The sequence below is a fragment of the Procambarus clarkii genome, chromosome 1, assembly GCF_040958095.1.
Source record: "Procambarus clarkii isolate CNS0578487 chromosome 1, FALCON_Pclarkii_2.0, whole genome shotgun sequence".
Lineage (NCBI taxonomy): Eukaryota > Metazoa > Arthropoda > Malacostraca > Decapoda > Cambaridae > Procambarus > Procambarus clarkii.
Genome location: NC_091150.1, coordinates 40336275 through 40359811, shown reverse-complemented (window position 1 = coordinate 40359811; position 23537 = coordinate 40336275). Strand labels below are relative to the sequence as shown.

Below are 23537 nucleotides of genomic sequence, written 5' to 3'. Positions count from 1 at the left end.
GGGCAAAATTACCCTGCAAGGTGGCAGCTGCCATGATAAGTCTGCACTTCATTTGAAGGGTTACAGAGAGGAGTCATTTGAAGGGGAACAAACCCCACAGAGCTCTTTGTCAATGGTGTCACCAAGCTAACAAGCAGCATGGAGGAGGCAGAAAGAATCAGCGCCATCCCATGGCATGGACTACAAACAGCCCTCAAACTTGCACCACCATCAAAAGCAGGTTTAGAGGGAATACATATAGGCCCCACTGAAACCAGCAAGGGATTCCCAGGGCCCAAAGAACTGACCAAACTGGGCATCCAGGCACAAGGGGTGCTCATCATGAATTAGAACAGCAGACCAACATGGATGTGAAGGCTGAACCATATGCCATGTAAATCAAGTATATGAACCCCCCAGTGTGCCTCAACCAACCTGTTTACCCCCTAACCAAGAGTCTAAAACCGGGGAGCAAAAGACCTCTGCCACAAACGTTTCATTAATAATGGGAATAGAAATGAAGAAGAAATAATTTTTTCTACTATGTGTTAGGGACTGAAAAGGTAGTGAAATGGTACATAAAAACAAAGCAACAAAATCAATAGAGGAAGCAGAAGTAAAGGACAAAGGGCAGGGGAACATATTCCTGAAAAATTGTATATACCAACATAGATGGAGTGAGATCAAACATACTGGAACTAAGAGATAGAATTCAGCTTAAGGTCCTAGATATTGTTGTACTAACAATAACAGGGGTAAAACAGGACAGGAAAACTAGGAAGGGGCAGTAGTGGCTGTGCTAGTAAAAGAACACCTGAAGGTAAGAGAGTTAGTAGCCGAAAACCCTCGAGAAGTTGATGTAATGGCATTGCAGGATTGGACTCCGGATAATAAACTAATAATCATAAATGCCTACAGCCCACCAGCAAGAATCACATGGACAAAGGAGGGACTAGATGACAAACGAAAGGGCCTCATAATGGTCATAAGAGAGATTATAGTAAAACCAGATATAAAGATAAATCATAATTGCTGGTAGTGGGGGGACTTCAACTTGAAAGCAATAGACTGGGAGGCCAACGAAGCAGAAACAGAGAACATTTGGACAGGCAGATTTGTAAACCTCATTCTGGAGACATTCATGTATCAACACGTCAAACAGGCCACAAGAATGAGGGAAGGGGATGTTCCGTCAATAGTAGATCTAATATTCACCAAGAAAGAAGAAGAGATATTTGACATCCAGTATACCTTCCTCCCTTGGGAAAGAGTGATCATGTCCTGTTGGGAATTAAATATGCTTTGCAATATAAAGTAATCTAGAATAGAATGGGGATATTGAAACAGTTGATAAACTTGATTTAAAAAGAGGACACTATGGTGAACTTAGAAAAATTATTTAATGAACTTAAATGGACAAACTTGTTGCTAGGCAAGAAAGTAAATGAGATGTATGCCAAATTTTGCAAAATATAGGATGAAGGCACACAAACATTCATACCAAAATAGAGATGCAGGACCAGAAAACAGGATTGGTTCAATAGAAATTGTGAGAGGGCTAGAGAGGAAAAGACAAACAAAAAATTAGTTCAATATAAGAAGAGGCCTAGCCCACAAACATACCAGCACTACAAACAAGCAAGAAACAATTACACGGCAGTGAGGAGAGAGGCAGAAAGAAACTTTGAGAAAGGTATAGCGGACAAATGAAAAACAGATCCTTTTCTATAAATTCTTTAAAAGCAAGCTGCATGTAAAGGATAAAATCAAGAGATTGAGAATGGGGAACAGGACTACTGAGAATGAAAAAGAAATGTGTGAAATGCTAAATGAACAGTTCCAAAGTGTGTTAGTACAAAATGAGGATTTTAGAGAGCTGGACCCAATATCAATTCCAGGGCACACCATACAATACATAGAGATATCTCAAGGTGAAGTGGAAAAATTACTCAAGGGGCTAGGAACAAATAAAGCAGTTGAACCTGTTGGAGTTTCACCTTTGGCATTGCGAGAATGTGCAACTCAGCTGAGCATTCCACTCCAACTAATTTTCCAGACATTCTTGTGCACAGGAATCTTAGCAAATATATGGAAAAAGGCAAGCAGTACCAATCTATAAAAGGGAAAAAGGGAAACAGTACCAGTCTATAAAAGGGAAAAAGGCAAACAGTACCAATCTATAAAAATGGTAGTTGAGAGAAACCTCTAAATTATAGACCCGTAATAAGCAATGAGGTAGACTTGGAGCTCTGGGGCCCAACCCAAACAGAGGGTGGGGGTGCTAAAAAGCTTGTATTAGTTTTTAGATTCAATTGTTTGTTTACATTTAAGGGGAAATCCATTTAGCAGTTTCGAGGCTTCGTTCTCTTTGAACCCAGCAGTGGTCTGTATTAGTTCACTTTCTGAATGCTTTCTTGGTGGGGTGGCAGAGTATCACCTACTCTCTGCACCTCAGTTAAAGGGGCCAGGTTCTGGCTCTGATCCCTGGCATGCCAAACACAATTCTGCAGCTGATGCAACCTAGCAGTTGGGAGCCATCTCAGCCAGATAGCTTTAGGTAGCCACGAGAGGCTCTGCCAGAAAATTCTTGGGGCTAAAATACATCCTGAATTTTTCACAATACAGTACCTTTAAATGCACCCTTTCATAAAACTTGGGATAAATTGCACTCCACATAACAGTGAAATACAATTTATAATTACCATTTATACATACAAATTAATTAATACTAGTATTTAAAAAAATTCTCATGTTTTGTAATATCTTAAAAAAATAGAACATTATATTTTTTATGTACAGCTGTAATTACAAACTACATGGGGTGTGAACATATTCAAGCTAACATTATTGTTATAACAATTCACAAATCAGAAATTTCAGTATAGCTTGAACTGTTATTTTTTAATAATTTAGAGAAGATAAAAAGACTTACTTTGTAACTTTGAAGACTCTGAGGAGCCTGACACAACGGAGCACAGAGACTCCAAGGGGCGGCATTATTTCGGTAGAGGTAAGTACCACCTCAGTGATACTACTGATAACCACAAAGCAATCAAAACGGTTGAACAATGATACAAAGTAGCCCTGAAAGTAAAAGAAACATGGGTAGTCATACCTGTAATATAATATTAGTTACAAGTTTAGACATCATGTTTATCTTAATGTAAAAAATATTCCATTTCTATCAATCATATGGAGAATTGAAATTTTCCCCCTAAAGATATTACAAATTGGCGTGACTATTACATATGTAATTCACAACTATTTTTACGAAGGAGCAAAACTAATATAATGAACATAATCAAATACTGGCCCTGTGGTCAAATGATAAGCCTGGCTTTTCGCGAGCGCTTTGGCTTGGGTTCATATCCTGGCCGGGGAGGATTTATTGGGTGCCAATCCTTAATTGTAGCCTCTGTTTATCTAACAATAAAATGGGTACCTGGTTGTTAAATGATTTCGTGGGTCGTATTCCGGGGAACATTAGGATTAAGGATTTGCCTGAAATGCTATGCGTGCTAGTGGCTGTACAAGAATGTAAGAACTCATATACAGGTGTGTGTGTATATATATATATATATATATATATATATATATATATATATATATATATATATATATATATATATATATATATATGTATATGTCGTACCTAGTAGCCAGAACGTCGTACTCGGCCTACTATGCAAGGCCCGATTTGCCTAATAAGCCAAGTTTTCATGAATTAATGTTTTTTCGACTACCTAACCTACCTAACCTAACCTAACCTAACTTTTTCAGCTACCTAACCTAACCTAATCTATAAAGATAGGTTAGGTTAGGTTAGGTAGGGTTGGTTAGGTTCGGTCATATATCTACGTTAATTTCAACTCCAATAAAAAAAAATTGACCTCATCCATAATGAAATGGGTAGCTTTATCATTTCATAAGAAAAAAATTAGGGAAAATATATTAATTCAGGAAAACTTGACTTATTAGGCAAATCGGGCCTTGAATAGTAGGCTGAGAAGTGCGTTCTGGCTACTAGGTACGACATATATATATATATATATATATATATATATATATATATATATATATATATATATATATATATATATATATATATATATATATATATATATATATATATATATAAGTTTGTTTTCACCTCATCCAAAACTGTTGTAACATATCACCTCACCCAAATGCAGGTATATAAAATGAAAGCCGTTTAAATTATTAGCATAGTAGAACTCTGTTTAGTGTTTGTAGGTTATAGTTGTGTGTGTGTAAACTAAAGTCTTTGTAAATGTAATAAGGTATTACGAAGCGCGTTCAAGTGTCGCGTCAGACTAGAACTAAAAATGAATTTTGGAGAATTGATTTTTCAATTACCATCGACAGTGAAAAGAAACATAAGAAATATTGAGAAAATTCGTGTTAGAATTATTAATCTTACTTTTTCGGTCATATTTTCGGTCACGCATATATATGTATATATATATATATATATATATATATATATATATATATATATATATATATATATATATATATATATATATATATATATATATATGTATATATATATATATATATATATGTATATGTCGTACCTAGTAGCCAGAACGTCGTACTCGTCCTACTATGCAAGGCCCGATTTGCCTAATAAGCCAAGTTTTCATGAATTAATGTTTTTTCGACTACCTAACCTACCTAACCTAACCTAACCTAACTTTTTCAGCTACCTAACCTAACCTAATCTATAAAGATAGGATAGGTTAGGTTAGGTAGGGTTGGTTAGGTTCGGTCATATATCTATGTTAATTTCAACTCCAATAAAAAAAAATTGACCTCATCCATAATGAAATGGGTAGCTTTATCATTTCATAAGAAAAAAATTAGGGAAAATATATTAATTCAGGAAAACTTGACTTATTAGGCAAATCGGGCCTTGAATAGTAGGCTGAGAAGTGCGTTCTGGCTACTAGGTACGACATTATATATATATATATATATATATATATATATATATATATATATATATATATATATATATATATATATATATATATATATATATATATATAAGTTTGTTTTCACCTCATCCAAAACTGTTGTAACATATCACCTCACCCAAATGCAGGTATATAAAATGAAAGCCGTTTAAATTATTAGCATAGTAGAACTCTGTTTAGTGTTTGTAGGTTATAGTTGTGTGTGTGTAAACTAAAGTCTTTGTAAATGTAATAAGGTATTACGAAGCGCGTTCAAGTGTCGCGTCAGACTAGAACTAAAAATGAATTTTGGAGAATTGATTTTTCAATTACCATCGACAGTGAAAAGAAACATAAGAAATATTGAGAAAATTCGTGTTAGAATTATTAATCTTACTTTTTCGGTCATATTTTCGGTCACGCATATATATGGATATATATATATATATATATATATATATATATATATATATATATATATATATATATATATATATATATATATATATATATATATGTATTATTATGAATAAGTATGTGGAGTGTCTGTATATATATATACTCAAATATCCATACATACTTATATTTTCAAAGTTTTACATAATAGACAGTAACTTTGATACACAAATACAACCTGTTAGCATGAGAAAACTAAATAAATAAAGTGAGAAACAATGAAAATAAATCAACAAAGTTATTCCTATGCAGGCACTTCAAATAAAAATATGCACCTTCTCCAGGCCCCTACACCTAAACCACAGGTACTAGAGACTTTTTATCTGAATTTTTGTGCTTCCTGAAGGTTAGCTAACAATATCCCAAGAAAAAATAATTTGTGTAAACTGATCTAACAATAAACGTACAAAACAAACATGTATGAATAAAGTATCTCAATTTCAACTAAATTAAATTATCTAAATCTGCACATCAACCTTAAGGAATGCCTGAAGTGCTGCATGTGACTATTCACATTATAAAATACTGTAATATAAATGTGTACGAAGTAAACAATGCAAAAATACCCAATGCCATCTACTTTCTTTATGAAAATTCTTTTCATTAGTATTATTAAAATAACATTATAATATAGTATTAAGGATAACTTGAACAATATTTGTTGCCTAAAATAAATATTATGAAAAGCTAAAACACCATGCAATATAAAAAAAGATGTAATGAAGTAAATAATTTAGTAATAAAGTCTAGCACACAGGTTAACTGCAATTGTGTACATTTTAGTAAGTAACAAGAAAAATAATGAAAATAATTATTCCTACTTACTTGGAAGCCTAAACTGTACATTTTTAACATCATTTCACAGGTAAACAGCACCACGAAGAAAAGATTTGTATAATCTGAAAAAAAGTAAAAATAATTAAAACTATACATTATATAAAACACATAAAATGTATTAAAAATTCATATTAAAGACTTAAATTGGAGAAGAAAACATATTATAGCTTTCAATATCCAAGCATAAATGTTATATATATATATATATATATATATATATATATATATATATATATATATATATATATATATATATATATATATATATATATATATATATATATATATATATATATATATACATATATATATATATATATATATATATATATATACATATATATATATATATATATATATATATATGTCGTACCTAGTAGCCAGAACTCACTTCTCAGCCTACTATGCAAGGCCTGATTTGCCTAATAAGCCAAGTTTTCATGAAATAATATTTTTTCAACTACCTAACCTACCTAACCTAACCTAACCTAACTTTTTCTGCTACCTAACCGAACCTAACCTATAAAGAGAGGCTAGGTTAGGTTAGGTAGGGTTGGATAGGTTTGGTCATATATCTACGTTAATTTTAAATCCATTAAAAAAAATTGACCTCATACATAATGAAAAGGGTAGCTTTATCATTTCAGAAGAAAAAAATTAGAGAAAATATATTAATTCATGAAAACTTGGCTTATTAGGCAAATCGGGCCTTGCATAGTAGGCTGAGAAGTACGTTCTAGTCGTACCTAGTAGCCAGAACGCAATTCTCAGCCTACTATGCAAGGCCCGATTTGCCTAATAAGTCAAGTTTTCCTGAATTAATATATTTTCTCAATTTTTTTTCTTATAAAATGATAAAGGTACCCATTTCATTATGTATGATGTCAATTTTTTTTATTGGAGGTAAAATTAACGTAGATATATGACAGAACCTAACCAACCCTACCTAACCTAACCTAACCTATCTTTATAGGTCAGGTTAGGTTAGGTAGCCGAAAAAGTTAGGTTAGGTTAGGTTAGGTAGGTTAGGTAGTCGAAAAACAATTAATTCATGAAAATTTGACTTATTAGGCAAATTGGGCCTTGCATATTAGGCTGAGAAGTGCGTTCTGGCTACTAGGTACGACATATGTCTATATATATATATATATATATATATATATATATATATATATATATATATATATATATATATATATATATATATATATATATATATGACAATGTCAGACCACGGAGGAAAATGAAACAGGAATTTCCTTAAGTACTTTCGTATATTAAATACATCTTCAGAAGGTCTTCACCTTCCTCCGTGGTCTGACATTGTCACATTCTTAATCACGCGTTTATTTTCGTGATACACACACACACACACACACACACATATATATATATATATATATATATATATATATATATATATATATATATATATATATATATATATATATATATATATATATATATATATATATATATATATATATATATATATATATATATATATATATATATATATATATATATATATATATATATATATATATATATATATATATATATATATATATATATATATATATATATATATATATATATATATATATATATATATATATATATATATATATATATATATATATATATATATATATATATATATATATATATATATATATATATATATATATATATATATATATATATATATATATATATATATATATATATATATATATATATATATATATATATATATATATATATATATATATATATATATATATATATATATATATATATATATATATATATATATATATATATATATATATATATATATATATATATATATATATATATATATATATATATGTCACTCACCCAAGACACTCGCTCGCACACCCAGGCGCATGTAAACAAACCGCTGCGCCGCCCTGATGGCTACGCTGAGAAACCGGCAGAAAGAAAATGGCCACCAGAACAGGGGGCTGTGACCGACGCAAAAGATATGAAAACACGCCAGCAAAAGTGGGAAGCAAGCAGACTAGATGGGCGAAAAACTCCGCCCAGAAGTACAAAATCCCAGGCAGGGGCAAACAACCCCAGAACTGCTAGCAGGCATCCCCCACAGCCCTGGGAACCCCGCAACAGAGGCCCTGGGGGCAGAGCCGTCCTCCACGCCCTCCGCCCGTAAAGAAAAGGAAGAGTCCATGAGAAAGGCAGCAAGAAAGGGCTAATTGGTAAGACCCAGAAGCCTTGGCAGGAGGAACAGGCTCGAAAACCTCCATCCCCAACCCAAACGGGGCATCCCCCGAAACCGCCCAAGTCTCAGCCCCAACTAAACCCCGCCCCGACCCCGAAACCCGCAGACAGTCTGGAGTCGTTAACAGGGAGGGAAAGGGGCGAACAGCACCTACCCAAAACAGGGCGGCCCCGGGGCATCCGAGTGGGAAACCAACCTAGCACGTTGCAGCAACCTAACCTAGCTTACAACACAGATGCCGCCTGTACTCTGAACAGTAATATCATCAGGAGAGTACTGGAAAACAAGCAGAGAATATCTCTCGCAAGACTCCGGGGTCAAGGTGTCAGGGACCCAATAGGCAACATGACGGAGGTATAAGTGGTGACTGTCACCCGGAGACAAGGGCACAGCAACCAACAAACCCACACAAGACGGGTTGGAACCCAGAAGACACATTCAATGATCCACCAAGCCCCGACAGGGTTTTCCAGGGCCCGTAGGGTAACAACTACGGAAAGCCTGGGCAAGGTGTTGCTAACCGGTTAAAACCAAAAACTAACAAAGGGTAGAGGACAACACTGAAAACCCCTGTGACGTGTACAATCATGGGGGCCTAGCAGAGGGCCACCAAACACTACCCGTGGAACTATAGCCACACTAGGCAAACCCCCACCAGCTAAATGAAAATAAAAACAAAAGAAAAACCCCACAAAAGTACACTGTCCCCAGAGGCAACAGGAACCGGTTGCCGCTTAGGTGGCAGGTCGCGCAACACCTTGACGCCCTAACCAGCACAATATCAGTCCCTACCCAAAGCCAAACAAGGGCCCCAAGCCCCAGCTGGCCCCAAGCCCCAGCTGGCCCCAAGGGCGAGGCAAATGCCGAGCAGCAAGAACCTCTACAGGAATGGTTCTCGAACGCCCCAGGGAAGATAACCCTGTCACGCAGGGGTAGTACTCACAGGACGTTTACGGAAGGAAGCCCCTAAGCACATGCAGCCCCGGTACTGATGAGGAACACCTGGCCACCACACAACACAACACACAGAGTGAACGCCACGAAAGGCAAACACTGCCTAGGAAATTGAGGCCAGAGAAGCGTCTATCCCAGTTGACATTAGCTTACGAACTGATGCTTGGCTCCCCCCTTTCCCTCTCGGGGCGGGGAGGGCTACGCGAACGATTGGCGCGGCAGTAAAGTGTGATGTTTGCTTGTTTCCTTGGGATTGTAGGAAGTTTCTACCTCTCTGTTCGGTTATCGGTTTAGTTTTTTTTCCATGTGGGGTTTGTTTTGTTATGACTAACTACCTTTATGGGTGCCTAACCCCGGTCGATGGCAGATAAGGAAAACCCCAACCACAAAGGGGTTTTCCAGGGCCATTGTTCCCTGAAACCTCTCTGAAGGGGCCAGGTTCTGGTGCTGGTCCCTGGGAGGTCTGACCTTAGCTAATGTCCTGGTCTAATATAACATGCATTAGTTCGATAAGCTCCAGGTAGCCGAAGGGGCTCCCCACAGAAAACTAAATAAATAAAGTGAGCAACATTGAAAATAAATCAACAAAGTTATTCCCATGTGGCAACTCTCCTAATTTTTACAATACAAATGTAACTTCTCCAGGCAACTATGGCTAAACTACAAGAGATAGAGACTTTATACTTGGATTTTCATGCTACCTGGGTGATAATTAACAATATCAAAAGAACAAATACTGCTCTTGGAACAATTTATTTTCGGCACACCACGAGAATGTCATTATAAAATTTGCCCAGGGCAGGGGTTAAATCTGAATGGTAGGAAAGAATTAGGCGAGTACCCTTCCTCTTAAATTAACTTATGCCACCACTCTCCCTTTCACCACCCTAGTGATATAATGTTGTCTATGTTTTTTATATTTATTGAGATTACTTTGATTTAAAAAATAATATTTTATGTTTAACTTTATATCTTTGTTGCATAATTTGCCGACTTTTATTGGGAGAATAAAAAAATGTAATTCCTGTAACTATGATCTCTGCACAACTCCAATAGAGTCTGCCCAATACGATAGTTTAACGCGTGATCAGTTTATAATTACGATAATTTCATACACTTAGTTAAAAATGTAGTATTACAATTTTAAATTGAGCTTTATACTGTCATCTGATTTTTAACCATGCTTTTCATACATGGCCAGATAAAGTAGGCCTAGGCTACTGTACTTACAAAGCAGAATCCATTAGACTTGTATAGCACTATATTCTAATTATGTGTTGTTATTCTTAGAGCAAAGCACTTTCAAGTAAATTTTTCCTTCCACATCCATTATGTGAAACCATTTGGTCATTAATTTCAATTGTTCTTCCTAACATTTAATTAAACTAATCTACAAATCTTTCTAAAACATTTATAAAGCTAGCTTTGAAATAATAGCAGACTCTGACTGTTCTAACTGTTATTCTGACTCTGTACGGCTGAGCAATGTTACAATTTATTTTACTGTAGCTGGTCTGTAAAAGAAAGTCACCGCAAACCAAATCCACATGCAACACTTTCCTCTATTTATAAAAGACATAATTAATTTTACTCAAATGTGAGCAATGTAAACTGACCCTGGAACTGACTGAGCCAGTCAGGTTGACGGTAGTGCTCACTCGCTAAGACTGCGGTGTTTAGGAAGACAAGGACAATGATGAGCCAGTAAAAAGCTTGAGATTTAACCGCCTTGCGACACGCCCGCCTCGCTCTCCGATTAATTCTGTGGAAGGAAAAATACTATGCCAATCAGGCAAAGTAATAATAAAATGTCATGCCATATATTAAATTTTATTATAGTGCATCATGACCTTGCGGCAATTATTTACCTAAAAATTTCCTTATCACTTCATTATATGTGATGAATTATAATTTATTAGTTAACTGAACCAATATTATTAAAATATACATAGTATTCAAGAACAGTAAATCAGTTTAATTATTATTTTCAGTCACAATACAAATTTTTTGAATAATGGAATGGTGACTCAGTGACACACTATTAACATAAACTAACAATACATTGGACAAGCTGTCCAATGTTTCAAATATTATATCAATATTATTATAAATTTAAAAAACTTTTTATACATCTCTACTTTAACCCTTAAACTGTGCAACACGTCAATAGCTGTGGTATAAAAATACCCAAATGAATTTTTCATGGATATGATACTAATACTCTATATTCATCAAGAACTGTAAAAAAACACTCGCAGGCCCTACACATTATTTTGAGACAAAGCCTAGATATTGGCATTATCCCTGACATACTAAAAACAGTGGAGATAGCACCACTCCATAAAGGAGGAAATAAGGCAGAGGCAAAAAATTACAGACCGATAGCACTAACATCACACATCATAAAAATCTTTGAGAGAGTGCTAAGAAGTAAGATCACAAAATACATGGAATCACAGCATCTCCATAACCCTGGACAACATGGTGTCAGAACAGGGCGCTCTTGCCTATCACAGTTGCTGGACCACTATGACATGGCACTAGATACCATGGAAGACAAACAAAACGCTGATGTAATTTACACAGATTTCGCAAAAGCCTTCGACAATTGTGACCATGGTGTTATTGCACATAAAATGCATACAAAAGGTATTACTTAAAAAATAGGCAGATAGATCTACAATTTCCTGACTAATAGAACAAATTGTGTAATAGTCAACAAAATCAAATCCGGACCATCAACCTTGAAGAGCTCAGTCCCTCAGGGTACTGTGCTTGCTCCAGTACTTTTTCTCACCCTCATATCGGACATAGACAAGGACACAACCTATAGTACTGTATCATCCTTTGCAGATGACACTAGGATTTTTATGAGTAGACAACATTGAGGACACGGCAAACCTCCAATCAGATGTAAATCAGGTCTTTCTATGGGCTACAGAAAATAATATGGTGTTTAACGAAGATAAGTTCCAGCTCATGTGCTACGGAAAAAATGAAAATATATAAACGGAAATTACGTACAAAACGCAGTCAAATCATAACTCAGAACGAAAAGGCAATGCAAAGGATTTGGGTGTACTCATGTCGGAAGACCTTACATTTAAAGAACACAATAAAGTAGCCATCACAACTGCAAGAAAAATGACAGGTTGGATAACAAGAACTTTTCATACTAGAGATGCTATATCAATGATGATACTTTTCAAGACGCTAGTGCTCTCTAGAGTGGAATACTGCTGCACAATGACAGCCCCTTTCAAAGCTGGAGAAATTGTTGACCTGGAGAGCGTGTAGAGATCCTTTACTGCTAGAATCCACTCAGTAAAGCATCTAAACTATTGGGACCGACTAAAGAGTCTACATCTGTATTCTCTTGAGCGCAGGTGGGAGAGATACATAATAATTTATACTGTATGTGGAAAGTAGTAGAGGGGCTGGTCCCAAACCTGCACACAGAAATAACTTCACATGAGACCAGAAGACATGGCAGGATGTGCAGAATACCCCCATTGAAAAGCAGAAGTGTAACAGGTACTCTGAGAGAGAACTATATCAACATTAGAAGCCCGAGACTGTTCAACATGCTTCCACTTCACATAAGGGGCATAAATGACTGACCCCTCACAGTGTTCAAGAGAGAACTTGATAAACACCTCCAAAGGATACCTGATCAACCAGGCTGTGACTCACATGTCAGGCTGCGAGCAGCCGCATCCAACAGCCTGGTTGACCAGTGCAGCAACGAGGAAGTCTGGTCGATGACCGGGCCGCGAAGTCGCTAAGCCCTGGAATCACCTCAAGATAACTTCAAGGTAGGTGGTGAGTAACTGTCGCAGAATTGCGCACCACAGCTATTGATGTGTTGGAGTACCCCGAAAGATTTAAAAGTCCTGTGGCTACAAGGGGGTTCATATCAGCTTCCTCAGATCTCTTGTAATCAGAGCCATTTTTTTTAAATCATGGGCAACATTCCCAGGTGTGAGAGCTTCAGTACTGAGTGATCAACCAAGGCGAGTGCACGCAGCAAGAGCTAACAGTATTGCTGTTATGCCTGTGACCACAGCATCGCCTAAAAATGTCAAAAATATATGTAACTGGTATTATTTAGCCAAGATAGTATTACAGAAGACCCCCTGACTGTGATAAAAATGACCAGGATTCTGATAATAGCAGATTGTAGTGATAATTAGCGCTGTGCATAGTACAGTATTGTGGGAGAAGTAATGCTGAGGGAGGAAACATCGTCTAACTCTGTGTGGCCACCTGTTATTGTCTGCACTCACCATACCAGTATAGTGTTTCGCTTTGGTGAACACAAATGTAGAACCTTATATGTAGCGTGTGTATATAGTGAAATAACAGCAAAAGGAGTATGTTGGGAGGAGGCAGTTTCGTGACGGAGGTGGCGTCATCTGTTGGCTGCTGTGTCTTGTGTCATGCAATTTTGTTGTGGCCACTATGTTGTTTAGACACCATACAAGCTTAGTTGTAACATTATGGTGAATGAAACATGTAGATACTTATATATAATGGGTGCATATAGTGTAAAAACACCACAAACAGTATGATTGGAGGCGGAATTTTAGTGCATCTGGCCTTTAACAAGTAAAGGAGGGAGGGAAGCGTTAGCTGATTCTGTGTGGCGACTTCTGTTGTCTGAACTCACCATACCACCTTAGTTGTACAGGTGAACAAAAAAATGTAGATAATTATATATAATGTCTGTATACAGTGAATAAAAGCAAAAACAGTATGGTGGGAGGAGGAATGTTGGCGAGTGAGCTGTTGTTGAAGGAGGGAAGAAGGTGGCATTGGCTGGCTGGTGTGTGGCTGCCACTCCTCATTGTTTTGACTAACCATACCAACTTAGTGGTTTGTTATAGTGAACAAAACATGCAGATATATATATATATATATATATATATATATATATATATATATATATATATATATATATATATATATATATATATATATATATATATATATATATATACATATATATATATATATATATATATATATATATATATATATATATATATATATATATATATATATAACCTGTGTATATAGTGTAATAACAGCAAAACTATTTGTTTATTGTTTTATGAACATAAAAATTTAATCACTAATATGCACACCATAATTTTGAGTTTAGCGACGATTCACACATTTTATTATATAAATATATCACATTACACACTATTGAATAATATTACTGCAAAAAAAAACAAGGAAAAAATCAATCAGAAACACTGAAATAATTAGGTAATAGTATCTTTGTGGCAATTCCCACCTGTCAGCTCGGGCATACCTGACCACCTCAGATGCTTGCTCTGTCAACATCTACATTTTACCAGACTTCCTCGCCCTATTGTGGCCAATAATATGCCACCTACAATTTTTTTCCCGTGGTGAGAGAATGCAAATGAACACTTTTATAGGAGGAAAATATTTTTTATTTTTGTTTATTTCTTGCACCTAGGCATGTTGCGGGCTATAATTACAAGAGCATGATTGGTAATATGTATTTGGTGGATATTTGGGCATGGGGTTTTGGAGGTCGAACAGGGTCTTGGCCTTCAGGTATCTCATGAACGTCCTGGGCCCTATCTAGCCTTGTGTTGCATTGGGGAGACTGTCAAGGCCATCAGCCTCTTCGACTTGAGACCAGCAGTGCTGCCACCTCCCGGGAAAGTCCCTATTTTTTACTTATCTGCAGAGTAGTTAACTTCAGGGAGCCGACGAAGTTTCCCACAGAAAACCAGGGTTGAATTTAATGAAACACCATTTTCTGGGTGAGCCCTGGAGGCTTCCTGACACTCTCCCTCCCTCCGGTCAATTGTCTTCATCGTTCAAGAACTAGAGTGGTCACCTGAACCAGCTCCCCCCTCCCTCCCATTTGGGGGAAGGTTAGCACTAACGAGAGGGAGTGCTAGTTAGATGAAGTGTTGCTTGTTTGTTTTCTTTGTGGGGGAGTTCTTTTGCTATGTTTGGACGTAGGTCGCAATTTTCACCAGATTGTGGTCTGTTTTGTTTCGCCTATCTTTCTAGGTGCCCTCCCAGGTCGATGGCCATTACATACTTTAAATGTAGAGTGCTCATAAGCCATTGCTCCCTGCGCCTCTCTGAGGAGACCAGGTTCTGGTTCGTGGTTCCTGGTAGGCATAATTACTCCTGTGACTGATGACCCAAACTAATATAGCACATAGTAGTTCGGATAGCTTCAGGGAACCTCCGAGGCTCACCCAGAAAATTTCGCTTCATTACATTGAACACTGAGATTTTTCTATAAGGTGATAGGGATCGGGAAGCCAGTGAGATGGTATATGACAGTAAATAAACAAACTTGCTAGAGAAAAGAAGCGTGAAGGGTAAAGGAGGAGAGAACATGTAACTGAAAATTGTGTATACCAACATAGATGGGGTAAGGTAAAAAAAATACTGGAGTTAAATAATATAATACAGCTTAAGATTTTTCATATTGTTGCACTAACAGAGACAAAACTGGTGGATAAGCATCTAAATGAGGTGGTATTCCCAAGGGGCTATGCTATTTGGAGATGTGAAAGACACATAAGAAAAGGTGGAAGTTTTGCAATCCTGGTAAAGGAACGACTAAAGGCAGGAGAATTGATACTTGACAACCACTGAGAAATAGACATAATGGCACTGGAGATTTGCAGTCAGAGTGATAAATAATCATTACCGTCCACCAGCAAGCAATACAGGTACTGTACTAAAGAAGAGCTTGATGACAAAAGAAAGGGCCTTATAATGATCATAAGAAAAATTATTGTAAAAGCAGGTAAAGATAAATCATGATTATTGATACCTGAATTTACTACAAAACTCTTAGTGGCTTCAACAAGGACAGAAAGCCAGCGGCATGTCGAAGGTCCCCACATTTGCCCTTATGATTTTTCCCAGTTGGATTTTAAAATTTAACATAGTTGTGGTATTTATGGCTTTGGCAGGTAGGCAGTTCCATGGGTTTATAAGCCTGAGGGATAAAAAAGCATATCCTGTTCTCAGTCATATATTGTGGCATGTTGAACGCGAAACTGTTGCCCCCTTGTTTGTGTTACATCTGACCTTTTGAATAAAATGTCCAGATCAACATCCTCCAAACTGTTTAGTATTTTAAAAGTTTCAATGAGATCAGCTCTGTCATGCTTGGTTAGTAGTGTTGTTAGCCCTGTGGCCCTCAACTGTTCCTGGTACAAGAGTTGACTCTTGAAATGGAATCTCTGGAATAATTTTTGTTGCCCAGTGTTGCACTTTCACCAGAGCAGCTACGTCCTTCTGAAGATGGGTTCTCCAAAGTAATTCAAATGGGGGCAGACCAGAGATTTATGCAATTTACCTAAGGGCCACTAATACTAGTAGCCTCAACAAGGACAGGAAGTCGGCAGCTTGTCAGAGTCCCCGTGGCATAGTGGTAAGGTGCTCGCCTGGCATTTCGCAAGCGCTTTGGCCTGGGTTCGTATCCTGGCCGGGGAGGATTTACTGGGCGAAAATCCTTAACTGTAGACTCAGTTTACTCAACAGTAAAATCGGTACCTGGTTGTTAAATGATTTGGCGGGGTCGTATTCCAGGGAATATTAAGATTAAGGACTTGCCTGAAACACTATGCAGGCCAGTGGCAATATATCAATGTATTATATGGCAATACAGTATATATATATATATATATATGTATATATATATATATATATATATATATATATATATATATATATATATATATATATATATATATATATATATATATATATATATATATATATCTATATATATCTATATATATCTATATATATATATATATATATATATATATATATATATATATATATATATATATATATATATATATATATCTATATATCTATATATATATATATATATATATATATATATATATATATATATATATATATATATATATATATATATAAACAAGCCTGAATGGTCCCCAGGCATATATGCAACTGAAAACTCACACTCCAGAAGTGACTCGAACCCATACTGCCAGGAGCACTGCATCTGGTGTACAGGACACCTTAACCACTTGATTATCACGACCGGACAAAAGATGATGGTAGCCAAGGCTAATTCTCCATCATCCCGCCGGCACTCTGATGGTAATCTTGAGCATAAAATACTATGCCCAAAATTACCATCATCATCATTACCGTTTTGGCATATTTAATGCCTCTAATCTATTCCCGTGTCTCTTGCCCTTCAGTTCTGGGAGCCACTTAGTAGCATGTCTTTGCACCTTTTCCAGTTTGTTGATGTGCTTCTTAAGATATGGGCACTACACAACCGCTGCATATTCTAGCTTTGGCCTAACAAAAGTCATGTGTCAACTGTATGATGCCATGGTACCAATCATACAATCATATCACCAAGAGGTGATATGATCACCACTTACAAAATAATAACACGAATCAACCAAACTGACAAAGAGGAATTCCTGAAACCAGCAACTTTAAGAACAAGAGAACACAAATTCAAGTTAAAGAAACAAAGGTGCCAAACAAATATCAGAAAGTTTTCTTTTGCATATAGAGTGGTAAACGATTGAAACAATGAGAAGGTGGTGGAGGCCATAACTGTCAGTAGTTTCAAAGCATTAATTGACAAAGAGCATTGGGAAGAATGAACACTATGAGCGTAGGTAGCTCTTATCCTATAACTACACTAGGTAATTAGATACTGGAGGAGTGACAAGGAGGCTTCTAATATGGATGAAAATTTTTCTAACATTCAGAAAAATGAAGGCAGTAATCAGAGTAATGTATCAGACTGGAGAAATGTCATGAGAGGAGTACCACAGGGTTCAGTTCTTGCACTGGTAATGTTCATTGTCTACATAAACGACCTACCAGAAGGAATACAGAATTATATGATCATGTTTGGTGATGCTAAGATACTAGGGAAGATAAGAAATTTAGACAACTTCAAGAAGACCTCGACAAATTAAATGTATGGAGCACCACTTTGGAAAAATGGAATTTATTGTGAATAAATGTCATCTTATGGAATGCGGAATAGGAGAAAATAGACCATGCACAGCTTACAAATTATGTGAAAAGCTTTAAAAAGTTTTGATAAGAAAGAGATTTAGGAGTTGTTTTAGAATTTAGAGTTATCACATGAGGACCATGAAAAGAACATTGTGTGAGACGCCTATGCTACACTTTCCCATTTCAGAAAAAATTAAAAGATGGTGAAATACTAAAGAAATTGTTTATGATGTTTGTGAGACCAAACCCAAAATATACAGTAGTTAGATGGCTCTCAGAACTGAAAGACAAGAGCTACAAAGAGAGGTTATAGGCATTAAATATGCCAAAACTTGAAGACAGAAGAAAAAAAAGCGGTATGATTACTAGGTACAAAACAGTAAGAGGAATCAACAAAATTGATAGGGAAGAATTCCTGAGACCTGGACCTTCAAGAACAAGAAGTCACAGATTTAAACTAACTAAACAAAGCTACTGAAGAAATATAAGAAAAGTCCCTTTCACAAACAGAGTGGTAGACCGTTGGAACAAGTTAGTGAGAAGATGATGGAAGCCAAATTCCTCAGTAGTTAAAAGCATTATATGACAAAGTGCTGTGAAGAAGTAACACCACAAGCATAGCTCTCATCCTGTAACTACATTTGGGTAATTACACTTCAGTAATTACACTGGCTTCCCGTTCCAAAAAAAAAAACTAATTACTGCATATACCTATGATTCACAAAATTTAAATACTTTACTCCAGGCATGGATTGACCTACATCAGTCATATAATCAGTGCATAAAGTAATCACAGTAACATGATGTAACATGATGTCTATGGTGTGTGCTTGGAAGTACCCAGATCATATTTTATAATTCTTATCAATCCTCCTACATTTTTCTCATATACTCACCTTTAGCAAAATATAACCAACTCCATGGCCTATGGAATCACTATAGCCCATGCTACATGGACATTTCGTTCTGAGTAGCTAAATCTAAAACAATAATTCCATGGCAAAAATTCTGATAGAAATATAACAACATATTAAGCCTAATTGGTGAAGCTTACTTTGTCAAATAGGCAGTTTGCACTTACTTTTTGCTAAAATTAAGTAGAAGTCAGGTGGCTGAATATTAAGTTTACATTGAATTTCATAAGTGATACCTCATACTAAAAGAAACCGAACCAGACATAATTTGGCAAGGGTAAGATATAATAGTTTTAAAGAATTTAGGCAACTTTAGGTTAAATATTAATTATCGTGTCGTGTTATGTACAGGTACATGAATTTATTTATTAATATTTTAAAGTTTACGAAGTACTTTAGATAGATATTAAAGAAGTTTAACAGAAACTTTGCCTATTTAGCAATTGGGACTATTGAGCAAATACATACACACAAATATATTTAATGGCAGAGAAAATTATATGATAGACAAGTACTGCCTTGCAACTCCAGTTTTGAACTTCTCTAATGGAACATCCATGACCTATATAACCCTGGCATCGGGGCAAACTTTTAATTTATATGACAACATATGATAAAAAGATAAAAATACAGAATATCAGCATATATATAAATATTTTATGTGTCGGTAAATAGGATCACTGACACAAATATATTGAGAAAGTTAAGCATCAGCACAGGAATACATACAGTACTGTGTCAGTTTGCAATGTGCATGTGAGTATATATATATATATGTGCACAGGTCATGTGACAATGTGCATGTGTCCTGCATGTGTGGTAGAGGGTCATGCTATGGCAGGGGCACAATAGTTTACCCTTTAAATGGTACACACCCTATTGTCCCTTTCACGAAGCTATTAAGGGGAGACAAAAATACTCTGTTAATGACTACTCAATCACATCTAACATTAAGAATGAAAATGTTATTAACAACAAAATAATTATTTTTTCATTTATTACTTATGAAGCTCTTTCCTCCTGTATCTACAGTGCAATTTCTAGCTATAAAGTTACTTTACAGTAAATGCTACAAATTTAACCAACATTTAAATCAAAGATTAGGACCTGATTTTAATCAAAATAATTAATTACATACTAAGCATGAAGCCTTCAAATTTTAGGCACACACACAAAAAAATATCTACCCACTGTATTAGCCTATATAATGTCATTCAAGTGACTAGGTAAACAATTAAACTAAGAAACTTTACAAAAATTTAACATAGGTCTACTGAACACTGCAGGAACATACAAGTCATTAGCCAGTCTTAGTCAACTTTCATACCAGGAATGGTTGAGGACCACAGGGCTAACAACACTGCAAACCAGGCATGATATGGCTGATCTCATCGCAACTTTTAAAATACTGAACAATTTTCAGGATGTTGATCAATTCAATTTCTTCAAAAGGTCAGATGTAACACAAACAAGGAGCAACGGTTTCAAGCTCAACAAGCCACAATGTAGCACTGAAAACAGGAGATGCTTTTTCACTGACAGTTTTTTATTAACCCATGGAACTGCCTACCTGCCAAAACTGTTAAATTGTAAAATCCAGCTGGAAAAAATAATCTGGGCAAATGGGGGGGGGGGGACTTTTAGCAAGCCACTGGCTTCCTGTCCTCATCAAGGCCACTAGAGTATTAGTGGCCCTCAGGTAAATTTATTTATTTATTTATTTATTTATTTATTTATTTATTTATTTATGCATATACAAGAATGTACATAAGGAATGTGAGGATACAAATATGGTAATTACAGTCTTGTAAAGCCACTAGCACGCGCAGCGTTTCGGGCAGGTCCTTAATCTAAGAAAATTTTAAGGAGGTAAATACTTGCAAAATTTATAGACAAAAAAATTATAACAGATTACATGGAATGAAAAAAAAAGAAGATGAGAGAAAATTATAGGTACAGTATATTAACCCTTGCACTGCTCACCTATTTTCGGCAAAAACGTCTTGGTGCAATTGACAAGGACATATTTTTGTTATTTTTACAAATGTTCAGGTAAATTTAATGTCAAAATGTTTCCAAAGTCAAATATTTCCATTTCAAAACACAAATAGTAATGAAAACATTAAAAAACATTAAAATATAGCCAAATTAAAAAACAAAAAGCACAACTCTCTGAGCGCCTAAAGGCGCTTTGCGCAGTGCAGTGGTTAAAGCACATAGGTAGCTATGATTGATTGCAATAACAGCTTAAAATGGTAGTTGACAACAAATTGGTAGGCACAATACAGCAGAAACAATATAAGATTGATTGCAATGACAGCTTGAATGGTAGTTGACAAAAATTGGTAGTCACAATACAGCATATGGCTAGCATATGGCTAGCAAATTCAGGTAAATAAAATTTTAATAAATAAAATGTTATGGCATGTGGGTCTCGCTACCCCTCTGCATGCTGCAAACCCTGTAATACTATGATCTTTCATCTTGATTCCATTATTACTTCTGTAAGGAAGGGGCTTTACTGGGAAACCCATCTTTCAAATCTCCCGCCAGCTATAATAATCATAATAATTATTTTATTTGCAAGAATACAGTGGGTTGGTGAGATTACATAGGACTAGTATTTTTACATTCATGCAAAGCCACTAACACGCATAGTGTTTTGGGGAGGTCCTTAATCTAACATATCAGGTTAGATGAGAAGGTACACTGTAGCAAGGTTTTATATCAACAAATAACTACAATGTAAGTTAACAGAAGCGATTACACTGGAAAGGATATATGTCTTAAGTACTAATTTTTGGGAAATGGATAGTATAAGATACAGTGTGAGTTTGAAGTACAAGGTAGAAAACTATGAGGATGAAATTAGGGACTTTTTGGTTTAACTTTTGAACAGGGAATGGGTTGGACAATTGTTTAATTCATAATTGTCAATTTAGCTCAACAGTGTATAACAACAGTGAAGAAACAACATTCACTAGAAAGCTGTAAATAAGTACAGTGTGTCCTCACTTTAACAAACTATATGGGGCGAGGCCAATTCATTCTACCCGTCAGCCCAAGGCTGTCCCTTCCCTCCATGTGAAAAGAACAGAAGTCCTACACCCACTATCAACAAAAAACAAATCACAGACAATCTATTTGTTATGTATTTATCATTTTGAACTGGGCACATGATAGAACCATTACTAGTGAACAATTCCATATCAAATTCATAACTATGTGGCTATTATTGGTGGCCGCAAGTATGATGATGTAATAGCCTGGCTTTCCATAAGCCAACTGTATCAGTTTTGATATAAATATTCATATAAATTCATTTATTATGAATTCTTCATTTTTATTATAACATTTGATAGAACAATCACTTACAAACAAATTGGTATAAAAAGTTATATACATGAGCATTAACCACTTAACTGCGCCAGCCGAGTATTCTCGGTCGGCAGGAAACTGTGCCAACCAAGAAAACGCCTTTTTATTTTTCCGTACCCACTCTAAATGTGTGCGAGGTTGGTTGTGTATGAAATGGACTCTTAGGACCGCCAGTAAGAGGAAGTCATCTTGGAAAAAATTCCCAGAATGCCCTAGGGCTGCTGGGTGGGTTAGTACTGAATGAGCAACCATGGGTGGCGCACGTGCCTCTGGCTCCCAAACACCTGTCTGACGCAGTGTTGAAAGATAATGCTCTGTCGGTGAAATTCAAACCTTATTGTTTGAAGAACATAAGGGTCATAATATTGGTGAAGCTAGGCACAATAAGGACCCAACACAAAGGTCGGATGCAAGTTATACAGCACCTTTGAGGACGATACAGCAAGCGTATTCAGTTGTAGCTCTGAGCGCCACCCTTGCAATCCTATGCTATCTCCAATTTATTTAGATGATACATAGATGAATTCGCTTACTGCATTCAGTGATGATACATCTGATACAAGTAGCATAGATGAACAGTGTTAGAGGCTTCCATGGTGGGTTTTTCCATAGATATTTTCAAGAATACCTGAAACTCTTCCTGACTGACGAACACTCTTTGAGGCTAGCTGAATCTCTTTCTTTGTGGACGCATTACTGACACATGTATCAAAGTTCTATGGAACATTATGAACG

The 23537-nt window shown here is 35.9% G+C and overlaps 1 protein-coding gene across 1 annotated transcript in view; it reads right to left on the bottom strand.

Moving 5' to 3' along the window:
* LOC123758842 (Ca[2+]-channel protein alpha[[1]] subunit D) overlaps nucleotides 1-23537 on the bottom strand; it is a 797128-nt gene that overhangs the window by 630528 nt on the left and 143063 nt on the right. Inside the window, exons 13-15 of the mRNA XM_069338501.1 lie at nucleotides 11088-11233; nucleotides 6240-6313; nucleotides 2912-3063 (exon numbers count right to left, since the gene is read on the bottom strand). Of these exons, the coding sequence (XP_069194602.1) occupies nucleotides 2912-3063; nucleotides 6240-6313; nucleotides 11088-11233 (372 nt within the window). The remainder of the gene's footprint in view (nucleotides 1-2911; nucleotides 3064-6239; nucleotides 6314-11087; nucleotides 11234-23537) is intronic.